The sequence below is a fragment of the Colius striatus genome, chromosome 10, assembly GCF_028858725.1.
Source record: "Colius striatus isolate bColStr4 chromosome 10, bColStr4.1.hap1, whole genome shotgun sequence".
Classification (NCBI taxonomy): Eukaryota; Metazoa; Chordata; class Aves; order Coliiformes; family Coliidae; genus Colius; species Colius striatus.
The window spans coordinates 32,448,246-32,460,290 of record NC_084768.1 but is presented as its reverse complement, the minus strand read 5'-3'; the positions used below and the strand labels follow the sequence as shown (position 1 = coordinate 32,460,290).

General features: G+C 38.7%; 1 protein-coding gene across 1 annotated transcript in view; it reads right to left on the bottom strand.

Moving 5' to 3' along the window:
- CDC14A (cell division cycle 14A) overlaps nt 1-12,045 on the bottom strand; it is a 43,189-nt gene that overhangs the window by 2,811 nt on the left and 28,333 nt on the right. The window contains 8 exon segments of the mRNA XM_062003528.1: nt 5,070-5,130; nt 5,132-5,392; nt 6,210-6,338; nt 6,767-6,814; nt 7,303-7,418; nt 8,252-8,405; nt 9,166-9,304; nt 11,531-11,761. Coding sequence (XP_061859512.1) covers nt 5,070-5,130; nt 5,132-5,392; nt 6,210-6,338; nt 6,767-6,814; nt 7,303-7,418; nt 8,252-8,405; nt 9,166-9,304; nt 11,531-11,761 — 1,139 coding nt within the window.

The window sequence follows — 12,045 nt, the reverse complement described above, 5'->3', positions numbered from 1 at the left end:
CAGTGTATATTTCCAAAGTTGTCTTTTAAATGCATTTTCACATCTTGAAGATCTGAGACCATCTGGATATTCTTTCCTAGGTTGAAAAAGAAGTGTTGTCAGCATATAAATATCTGAATACCACTCACTAGAAAAGGGTCTGTTTTTAGTACTGAATGGATTCAACATAAAGGGTATCATGTAACAGAAAATACTTTCCTGTAAAACTAAGCAGATGTAGGAAGCATTTTTTTCCTTACAGGCTCCAGCAATCACCACAGAATACACACACAAGTTTCTTTTTCCCTGCTCCATTCTCTGATAGCATTCTGGATTGTTAGCTTTGCTGAGAGCGTTTGTTGAGTTATTAATTATATGTGTGAAAGCAAGGCTGTTGCACTGAGTTTGAAACTTCTGCTCTCTCCATGATCCTCAAAAGCTGTCTCATTTTCAGCTGTCTTAACAGTCTGAAAGATGCTTACACTTAATTAGAGCAGCATTTGAAATGGATCCTTCAAAACCAAACTCCAAATAAAGTTGATTAACAAACATTTAAAAATGTATGAAATTTAATTATCTACTCTTATATGTTGTACAGGAATAGACTCCAAGTTTGGGCAGGTGAAAGATGACCTGTGGTAAAGCACTGTGCACGTTTGGTGATCTTGGCAACAGTGTTAGCTGACAAAGAACTATGAGCAGCAGCCCTTAACTTAGCAGCCAGTAGTAAACAGGAATTCTGCATCCCAAGTGAATAAACACACAAACCATGAATTAAAGATTCTGCAGTTTAAATGAAAATCCTTAAAATTGTTAGGAAACCAAAAAATGTGGGAAAAATCCTAATGGCAGTGTATTAAAAGGAAATATCCCCCAGCACAGATTGCTTGGAAAGGAGACAGCATGGTTTGTTAGTTTTCGTTACAGATGGGTACAGGCAGGGTTTATTTTATTTATTTTCCAATTGAGAAATATGCTTTTCAGTGTGTTCTCATCCTCACCACAGCTCTGCTTCACATAGCAACCATTTCTTCCTCATGTTTCAGAGCCTTCTCTGAACACAGGAAAGAATTAAATCTAAGAAGGAATTTTTCCAGACTAAGGGTAATTGATGTGACTTCCCATAAACTTCCTGTTACTAAAACCATGGTGGTGCTTGTAACAACTGAGCTGTAGTATAGTATCCAGACTCATGCTGGACAGTCCACAGACTAACGTGGTGGTGGTTTCTCATTTTTGCAAGTATTTTTTGTTCTTTTGCTCGTGCTCTTCCCATTGTCCAAAGAGACTGACTATAGTGTTTCAAAGATTCTAACTGTTCATTCCCCACTCTACCCACCCCTGTTTCTTTCAGTCTTTTAAGGAGTTTCTTTTGAGGAGTTTCAACATCTATTTTAACATTTACATTGCTACCTCCTATTTACAGGGACTCAAAGTACAGCCTGTAATTCTGAAAGCTTTATTAAGAACAAAAAGCCCCAATCCATCCACCTTTACAAGTCATAAGCTGGTATTTAACCAAATCTTATTTAAAATAGAGGTTAAAAAAAAACCCCAAGGAAAACTGACTGCTGAGCTGCAGTGATGAGAGCATAAAATCAGTTAATGAAGTAGAATTCTCAGTGTGTACTCCTCCCATTGTCCCATGCAGGGTCAAGCTTGGCATTTTATGCCCAAGTATCAGGCATTTAAACTAAGAACTAGATAGCTAGTTCTGGAAGCAACTGCTTAGATGGCTATCATTCTTCTTCAACAGGAGGCACAGAAAGCCTCCTGGAAGAGCAAGTAAGCCACAGATCCATCTAGGCCCCAGAACTGTATTCATGTGCATTCAACTCCAGGGGGAAGCCAGCTGTGAGTTAACAACCCAGTAGCATTTGGGGCTATTTGTTAGGACCTGAACATGCAGCTTTCCCAGATCACTGCAAAAAGTCGTTTACTTTTTGAAAATTACGCATCAAACTCTTCCAAAACATTGTTGCAACAGGAGTGCTGCAGCAGGCAAGAGTTACTGTGAACACACAAGATCCATGGAAACACGTCAGACGATGTGATGGACAACGCATTAGCGCTTGGCCTGACCCTCTGAGTGTGCTGCACTCACAGCTCAGTAAGATGCTCTGCTGTTTGTCTCTCCTTTTGCAGAGGCTGTCCTATATTCATTAACTGTAAGTTCTTATGAAGAAAAGCTGTTCTACAAGTATAAAGATCATGTATATGGATTTTAGAATACTGTTACACTTCCCAGCTTTTTAAATGTTTCCATCTTGCCAGTTTCCATGACAGCTACAGAAGCAAAAGGTGACTCATCTTAAGCCTTCCCAGTTACATACTCTTCAATAAAAATACCTTTGAAAGAGTGATCTTTGGAGCAAAGGGAAAATCTTATTGTGGTACCTTAACCGTGAATGTACTCGACACAGTATTTTTTGCTTTCCTCCCTTTTCCCAAGCCATCCTCACCCAGGAAGGAAGCACGTGCTACAATACCAGAAACTGCAGTTGCATTGTAAACACAGCCCCTCTCCTCACATACATTTTTGTGCCAATTCCATTATGCTGAACTTTGGGTGTTTATGAGATTAAACAGAAACACAGTGCTAACCTAAAAGTTTGTGACTATCTAGACATAAATAAAACCCCAAAGTGTCAAATGAATTTGTTAGCCTACACTTATGGAACAGGCCCAGCAACTTTGCCTTCACTGTTAAGAATTATTTGCAGAACAAAGGTATGAAACTGGCTTTCCAAAGGAGATGGCACTTCCTGGTTTTGAAGATGTAATGGTTTCATTTGACCTTTTAAACTGTTTGAGGAAATGTGCTTCTTGTTTCTGTAGCGGTCCATATTACCGTTTGGTACTCTGGTAGGTTTTGGCCTATTGTGGACAGTGTGAGCTTATTTTCATGACTGAGTCACATTTTAGTTACAAGATGTTTCTTGTGCTTAGGGCTCTGCCTGTAGCTTTACAGATTTATGCATAATATACAGCTCGAACTAGAATCTGGGAAAAACTCTGAATTGCTGCTGGCAAGGTATCATTTACAGAAGGTACAACAAAAGGAGGGGAATGGGGGAATGCGCTGACCTTCCAAAGGATCATTGTTCAAACACATCACATATGAGACAATACTAAAGGTGAGAAATAACGTTTGAAACGTCAGACACTTTACCACTCAGTTATTCAGATGAGTGGCTGCTCTCTGCCATTGATGTATTGACTCTGGTTCCAGTACACTCAACTGGAGACCCTTGTCAGTCCTCCTGAGAACTGAACTTCTGTAAGCATGCTGGGTAAATAACTGGGAACACCTAAGGAGGCTGACTTCCCAGAATCAGCAGAATTCATGAAAAACTGAAAGACTCAAGGATGTGTCTCAGAACAAACATCCTCAGCTTGCTATACAGCTTCTCACCTCTCTCCTCCTCTCTGTGCCTAGAAGAATCAAACCAAATCAGTTAAAAAACCCCACTTCCTTTGTTCTAGTACCGGTTTCATCATAAAAAAACTGTGATGGTTTCTGTATCCCACTGGAGAAAAATATGTCACATTTACCTCAATCCCATGTAGCAGGTAAACACAGCCAAATTAAAGAGGTAAAAACCAACTTCCAAAAGCTGAAAGGATGTGGCAATATTCAAGAAGTCCCCTGCAAGTAAGTTACTGATGCTGTTTAAATTCAAATTTAAACTCAATGTGCAGAACACTCAGAGATCGAAGGATCATGGAATATTTACTTCCTGACAGCTTTACTGGATGAAAAAGATGTACTTTCAAACAAGGAAAGCATCAGGTGTTTTAAAGAGCTGCTTTAGGTCAAGCACAGCCTACTGCAGCAACTCTACTCCTTTTCCAGGGGAAAGATCCATTGAATTTAAGAGAATACAGAATCAAGTTCCCTCAACCAACTTCACTTCCCATGTACTTGGTATACCAGCTGCATTCCAGTCACACAATTTCATTCCACAGTGGAACAATGACAATTTATTTCCTACTATCACCTATCCTCAGAAAGTGCAATTCATACTCCCAAGCTATAAACCTGTGGCTTCTGAACTGTTAGTGGTGACACATCCTAACTTTTAACAAGAAGGTAGATCTGCCAGTTCTTCAGGACAAAGAGAACAGAACCTATGAACGATCTTTTTGGCTGATGTCCCAGTTACACACATTGTGGGTATGGGCTGTTTTAAGAGAGGGGACTCGCCACACTGAAAGGCAGAAGTGTCAGTACCGTCAACCAAAGGCTGCCAGGCTCAATTAATTGGAGTCAATATGTTCTATTAAAAACACTGCACCAGTTTTTGTAACTAGTAGGTCATCAAACCTTTGGAAAACAGGTATTCTCAATTGTTTTGAGATTCATAGTAGTAAACATGTTTATTTTTCCCTAAGATAGCCAAGTGACTTCTGACTTCATAAGTGAAGTTTCTCTAGTCTCTCTTCTCTGTGTTTTCTATACAATCACCTCCAAGTTGCATCCTCTGTATACAGACTCTTTCACACAGAAAAAGGGCTCGAGAGAAGCCCAAGGCAGCAAAGCTGCTGAGGAATAAAAGCCAAAACCATGGGATCATCAGAAATTTCTTGCTCTAAAATACTTTTCACATTTGGTGTTAGAAATGGACTGGGTTTCATGTCAATTGGACACATCTTCCAAATGAGCACCATCCTTAAGAGTGTACCTTCCATTTAGTATGATACATACAAAGGCTTCATATCAGTTACTGCATGAAGGTTAACATACACAATAAACTTATAAACTATGTTATGACTAACTTGAAACAAAAACAAATCTAAAGGGTAAGAAGGTCCATAAAAAAGACAGCAGAAAAGGTGTTAGTTTGAGTTCAGGAGTGATTATTTTCATGAACCCTCTGTGGTCTAGATGCTTGGAAGAGATGGAAAAAAAAGCAGCTGAAGTGATAAATACTTGAAAAGGTAACACACAAAGGTGCTGTTCAGAAACATTTCAGGAAGTCAGAGAATTAGACTGGGTGAGATTTTTTTGCTACAGCTTTTCTTGCAGAAGCAAGGAAGATACAGCATCAGCCAGGTGCCTGAAAGTGTCGTTGTGACTATGAACTTACAGGAGTTGATTGACTCTGGTATCGTGCTGGAGGAGTTGTAAGGCCCGTAAAGGAAGGTTGATGCGTACTCATCTGTCACGGCGCTGTGAAAACTGCTTTGGCTGCTCAGGTTGTTGCCACTACTGCTGTTTCTGTTGTACAGGTTGTTGTTCAGTTCATGGTTATTTCTGTGAGGCAGCTGCAAGCTGCCATTCAAGTGGCTGGAGGTATGGCTTACAGAAAAACCTGTCCTAGAGGACGATGATGTCATTTTGCTCTCATCATCATCTGAAGCAGCATACAGGTTCCCTAGAGAACTGGCTAGTCTGGAGTTTATGGAAATGCTGAATGGAAAACACATGCAGGGGAAAAAAATACACACAAGGTATGTACAGATATATGCAGAAAAATAACAGACAATTCAGGTGAATAACATAGAACATTCTGAAATAATTTGTGCTTGCACACAGGTTCATCTGCTAGCTCCTAGAGAGTGAAAACTAGAATTCTTTCTCATGAGTTCCCAAACTATAGTCAAGCACTACCATGGCCAGCTTTCACTTCTGCCAAACCAGATGTTTCTTGAACCAACATGTGTTTCTTGCAATCAGCAACGCGACACAAGTCTTCCAGTATCCAGAAAGTACCATGATAAAATTTGAGAATAGAAATTGGGTGTCCTGAAAGATCTCTTTTAGTTACTTGTGTCCAGAACTTACTACAAGTGCATCGATCCAAATTTCACTTATCATCTGTAATTAATCACTACAATAGTAGTAATGGCATTAAAGGGCAATAAATCAAGGGTTCATAAAAATCATATCAACTACCACTCAGTGTTCTTGAAAGATTAATAGGCTTGTGGGAATGCTTGTAAAACTTCTATAAACTCAGATGAGTAAAAGAAAAACCTAAGCAATGTAATACTGTTTCCAACTAGATATAATCCCATGGAAACTCATACCAGTACTATAGGTTTTGTTTGTTTTTTAGATCTGCAGGGCAACTAAACTTTGGTTAGTGGGAGAGCAAATCCATTTGTAAGTAAATATGAGCTTTCTTATAGTCAAGGACGGTAAGAGCTTCATGGACCACATATGTGCTGAAAACCACTGTAGTATACAGTAAGCATTTGTACCAAAATGAGAAGAAGTAAAAAACCTTTTGAGGTTAGAGCCTGAGGATGTGGCAATTCTGCTTATTCTTTCTGCAGATGGTGAATTAACTGCCATCGCTTTGGAGGCCTTCAGAGGAGATGTGGATCCTTCTGTGCTACCTGAAGTATTCAGTCTAAAAGAAGTGCAGAGTTTTAGTGAGCAGCAGCATTTTTGTAATTGAAACACACCTCTCAAACACATACAGTTGTTCAATACACAGACTGGTGTTTTAACAAGTGGGAATTCTCAAGTTGTATCCACTAAGCCATACCTCTAGTTCATCCACTAAGACACACAGAACAGAAATAGGTAGCAAATTTTGAGACAAGTATTTAATTTTACACAGATAAGGTGGTTATGAGTTAATTAGCCATCCTTCATTGCTCAACAGCACAGGTATTAGAAAATTAGTTGTATGGGCTAATTACTTATTAAGAATAATTCAGGTTTTCTCAGAAGTCTACAACTGGTAATCAATTGGTGTGATAAGTGTAATTCAAAACACTGAAAAGTTAAGACCTGAGTGGTATACATTTAGAAGCATGATTTGAAAGTTAATACCTGAATGGTTGTGATATTGACCTGGTGTGCAGTTTCATGTCTTGCAGCCTAAAGAAACAAAAGCAGTCACATTTATTGAAGGATAAAAAGCCTTTCCCACCAGTGCACACTTGCATGTCTCATACTGGCTTTAAAGTAGAAGACTAACAGGACTTAAGAACTACTGACAACTGTTATTTTAATTTACAGTAAACTGAGAGGTACTTCAGGTGTGTTTTCAAACTTCCCATTTTTATTAGCTCTTTTAAAATGCTAGACAGGTACAAATTTGAAGGTTTTGAGACTTATTTTTACTTTACTTTGTCTTTTAGTGCTACATAACAAGTAGGTAATCTGAGCAGGGAGATAGAGGGGAAAAAAGGGAAGAAATCAATAAACCAAATCTGCAGCTAACAGGATATACCTAGAGAAATTTCCACCACAGAAGATGGTACAACTAGTACCACTGCCTTAAACAAGGCCACTTACTTGCCATAAAGACCTGATAGCATGGAATGAATTGACAACTGCAATTTACCTCAGAATCAATTACTTACCTCAGAGCTCCAGTTGTAGCAGAACATGGCCGTCTCCGACCTTTTAAGGCATTAAGCTTATCTCCCTGTGTCATGCCATTCTGGGTTTCCACACCTGCTTTGTCTTCAAAATCATTCTGGGAAATGCAAAGAATTGCATCAAAGCCTCAGGAGCTGTGTAGTTTCAAAGCATCAAGCATTTCTTCCGCAAAGATTGTAACTTAAAAGGCAAATTTCCAGTGTTCTGCAGCCATGGAGCACTGCTCTGACTCTGCATAGTTCTGGGCCATTACGTGTGTCACTGTACATACACCCATGACACCCTGGTCACCCGCTACATCCCTGCTCTTCTACATCAACTAAAGGATTCCATCAGTAATGTAAAAGCTCTTTAGTTACTACAGAGCTAAGATAAGATTAATCAAATGGATAGTTCCTCTAAACTGCTTCTCACAGATACTGTAGGAAACCACAGCTAAAGATTTTAACTAGCCCAGAAGAAATACCACTTTAGTTCACACTTCATGCCTGTGCTTCCAAGAATAACTGTAAGGTCCCCACCATAAACACACACATCACATCAGTAATCCATCATGCTGTAATAAATAGATGGACACCTATACACTTATGCATCTAGAAACTTGGAATAAATAGATTTCCAGAAGGAGAACTCATTTTTTCCTTTCTCCCATTCTCCAATAAACAACTGGAAACCCTGGAAAAAATTACTTGAAACAATGCAAACCATCTAAAATTTCCAACATGGCTCATTACCAGTTTTAAATGTAACCTAGGGTCTTTAGAAAGTGGAGATTTGTTCTAATTATGACCTATAAAAAAAAAGTCTAGCTGTGAAAAAGCAATCTAGTACTAACACAAGGCTAAAAATAGCCAACAATTATCTATAGTTACGTTACTAAAAGATCAATTCCATCTCTGCTCATTTGGAATTCTTCCTACAAACTCTTACCTCCCTGTATTGATCCAAGTCTTGTACTTTATTCAAGCTGTCACTGATTGAGATGTCATTCAAGCCACAGAGAACTCTGTTAATGTTTCCATCAGCTACTCGTTTCTGCTTTGATCGGATGGGATCTCCCTCGAGCCATAGCATTGCTTGCTTCCTTTAGGATACAAAACCCAAATCAATTCATAGCCAGAAATCTCCACACACATAAAACACAATATGAAAGCATGCTACTCTGACAGATTGCCAACATTTGAATCTTCTGTGTATCTTCATCTGGGAAAAAACCCTGAATGTCTATCACAAAGGGAAAAAAATGTCCAGTGGTTGAAAACAACAAAAATCCTCCAGAACCACCCAAAAAGTCTGTAGCCATCACAGAAGCACTGCAGGTATTTAAACTTCTAGTTAGATTTTTCAAAATCCTACTGGGAAAAGAGAGTAGCTAAACACAGATTTGCAATGGTATTTTTCAGGCTTTTAAAACATCCTTTAGTTACAAGAAAGAAAAGCAACATGCATTATACTATGGTACGATTCATTTTAAGTGTCATCACAGGCTACACAGAGAGCCTATAAAGTTTCTTTTCACATTAATATTTGTTGATTTATTCTTTTGTTCACGTCTGGACTTTTCACTTCCAACACTTTTGTCTAACTCCTAAATCCCCCAGAGCACAAACATGCAGGCTTGAAACCCTCTGCCCCTTAAGGTGACAAAATGCAGAGCACTCCAGAGAAGACAACTGCTACTGAGCCAAGTTTGATTTCAATCCAAAAGTAACTAACCTTATATATGCTGCAACAGGCAGTAATACAGGATGGCAGTAGACAGAAACTAGATCTTATAAATAGTGCAAGATGGATAAGGACGTAGAGAAGCAGTTGATTCTTAGTAGCAAATCAGGTATACATACTCTTCCAAGAAGTGTTGCTGGGGTCCTATAATAGAGCCTGGTCGACATATTCTTATCCAAGCAATGGCTTCAGCATGTGTGAACTTGTAGTGTTTCATTATGTAACAGGCAATCAGTGTTCCTGTTCTCCCCAGGCCAGCTACAGGAACACAAACATCCACATTCATACACAAAGGCAGGAGCACTTCATAATTACCAAACTGAAGCTTGAGATTTGAGAAGGCTTCTTTGCAATGTTATCCAGCACCTGAATATTCAAAGGCAGAACCTCCCTGTTTCTCACATCGCTGGATTTCAGTGCTGCAGATACAAGACCACTCTTGGCACTTGTACAATTCTACTTCAAACTTGTTTGTTTGTTTTTAAAAAAGAGGCTGACATTTTAAAAGAGGTGTGATCAAGTTGGATACAAGCTTCATATTTATGAAACCAACAAAACCCAAAATCAAAGTGCCTTTGAAAGAACAACACACATGTTTTACAAATCCAGATTCAAATCCAAATACAAGTGCACATCCCAACAGAGAGCAGCATCTTCTCAGCAAGCAGCCTTTTCTTTTTGTATCAGTTCTGTTGTGAAACCAACCTCTAGAACTGTTCACTGCTATCTGTACAAACAGCAATGAATGTTGACCAGCGTATCATTTTATGTATCAACAGCTTAAAATAGTTTCACCCACTGCCCCTCAAACCACAAAGTAATCCTGGGTTTAAGGAGAGAAAAGAGACAGCAAACTTAGCTTTTACTACCAGACAAATCTCCAGCTACAGAGTAAGAATTCATTTCTTTCTAGCCCTGTGTGTTATCCACTAGTAAAGTGTCTCCCCATTTAAACCTTATTTTCCCACAAATACAATATTTGCTATGTACAGTTTTGTGGCAGCCAATTATTGTTTATGTACCAACAAATGATCTAAACAGGAATTCTCTAAGCAGTCACATATCCTTGCTAACTATTTGATGCACAACTCCGAGCTCTTTGCATTTAACCAATAATGAAATCATTTTGGAAAGTTAAGACGATTCAGGTGACAGGATGAATGTGAAAGTTCACATATCCATAACTGTACATTGGGAGACTAGCTCTGAAGAACTGTTTAAAAAGGAGAAGTATTGTGAGAGAGTGATTTTAGGGCTTGAGAGTTTCGGTGTTTGTTGTTTTGTGGGTTTTTAAATACAAAAGGAATGTAACATGCAGATAGATGGCAAAAGAGCTACATTTGCTAAACATACATCTGAGGGAAAAAAGTGGTTTCTGAAAACTGTGGGTATCACTAAGGCTTCAGGTCTTTTCTCTAAATTCCTGCTAGTGTACAAGCTTTACATAATGACACTTGCACTAAACTGATGACATCTGGGACACACAGTTTCTATTGTGGAAGCTGTGCTTGGAATACTGCTGCAATAAGAGTACAAGAAAACGAGAGACAGTGTACCTCTGAGTTAACTGTTGATTTAACTTTGTACAGGCTTATTTAGAAGACTATAAAAAACTTAAAAAGAATGAGACCGTTGGTTTGCTTATTAAATAGTCAGATGAGAGGCCAAAAACACTTCAGTTTATAGCAAGTGCATATCTAAATCACTAGAAAAGTAGATTGTATACCTTTAGCAACTAAGCCTGAAGAATAACAATCTACTCCTGCTAATCAATAGTTTATAGTCTCACTTAGTCAATTAGCATATGTCCAGCTTACTAATGCAAGAATTGCTGGGCTCTAACCACAGTAACAACTTGTTAGCAAATAAACTTATTTATCTTTGAAATGCATGTTTATTGTTCATGGAAAAATAATGAATAGCACTATTCTTGCTCCAGATCAGCAAGACATTCATCTCCACAATGTCCTTACATAACTCTAAACATAAATCAAGCCAAACCCTTCAAAGCCTTTGCTAATCGTTCTTGACTAAGCATGTTTTGTGTATTTTCTGGGTGAATTGCTGAAATAGGCTGGTTTGAAACGCTGGCGTCACAATAACTCACATTAACTTGAAATGTGGAAGTCATGCTCCACAGAAAAATGCAGAACAGTCCAAAAGTACAAAGAAAACCTTTCACTCTTTTGCATTTCCTAGGCAATCATCATAATGCTGTGAAAGCACAATGCAAAAGAGAAATCTCCATCAACTGAAACTCACACCTTCAAGTGGTATTAAGAAACAAGCAAAACAACAAACAACAGATTGTCAGTTACTGTAAGTTGTAGAGTAGGATGAAAGAATAAACCTAATCAAGTACCATAAATTAAAATGACTTTCACAACCAGAAAGTGTTATTTTTAAGAAATGCTTTATTTCTGGACTAAACTCAGTGGGTTCAGAGCTGTTTGTCGGGTTGAGGTTCAGAGCAAGTGCACGTACCTTTGCAGTGTACAGCAACGGCCCCATCAGCGTTCTCACAGATGTTCAGGAACCTCTGAACTATGCTGTCGCTTGGTGTGCTTCCATCCACGAAGAACAGGTCGTAATGCTCAAAGCCAGCATCAGTAAAGCGTTTTGCCTCATAGATTTTTTTGTTCAGTCTTATGATTGATGTGACGTTATGTTTCTTGAAATAGGGAAAGTAGGCTTCAGGTGCATGAAGAGGATAACCTGTGAAAAAGAAAGCAACGATCACTTGATGGCACAGATGAAGTGCCCCCAAAGCCTCTTTTTGAATGATAAACATGCTAATACTGGAAATGCTTTAATATTTGATTGAGAACAGCATGTAAAGTGACAACAGTTCCTTTCTGTTATCCCAAGAATCCTTGGCAGGAAAGGCAAACTCCTTTTTAAAGTCTCCCCTGGCCTTTCTACAAAACTCTTAACACAGTCTCCTTTGCCATATGCAACTCGCCTTTAATTCTGCGTGTTTATTGTATGAGGTATCAGGA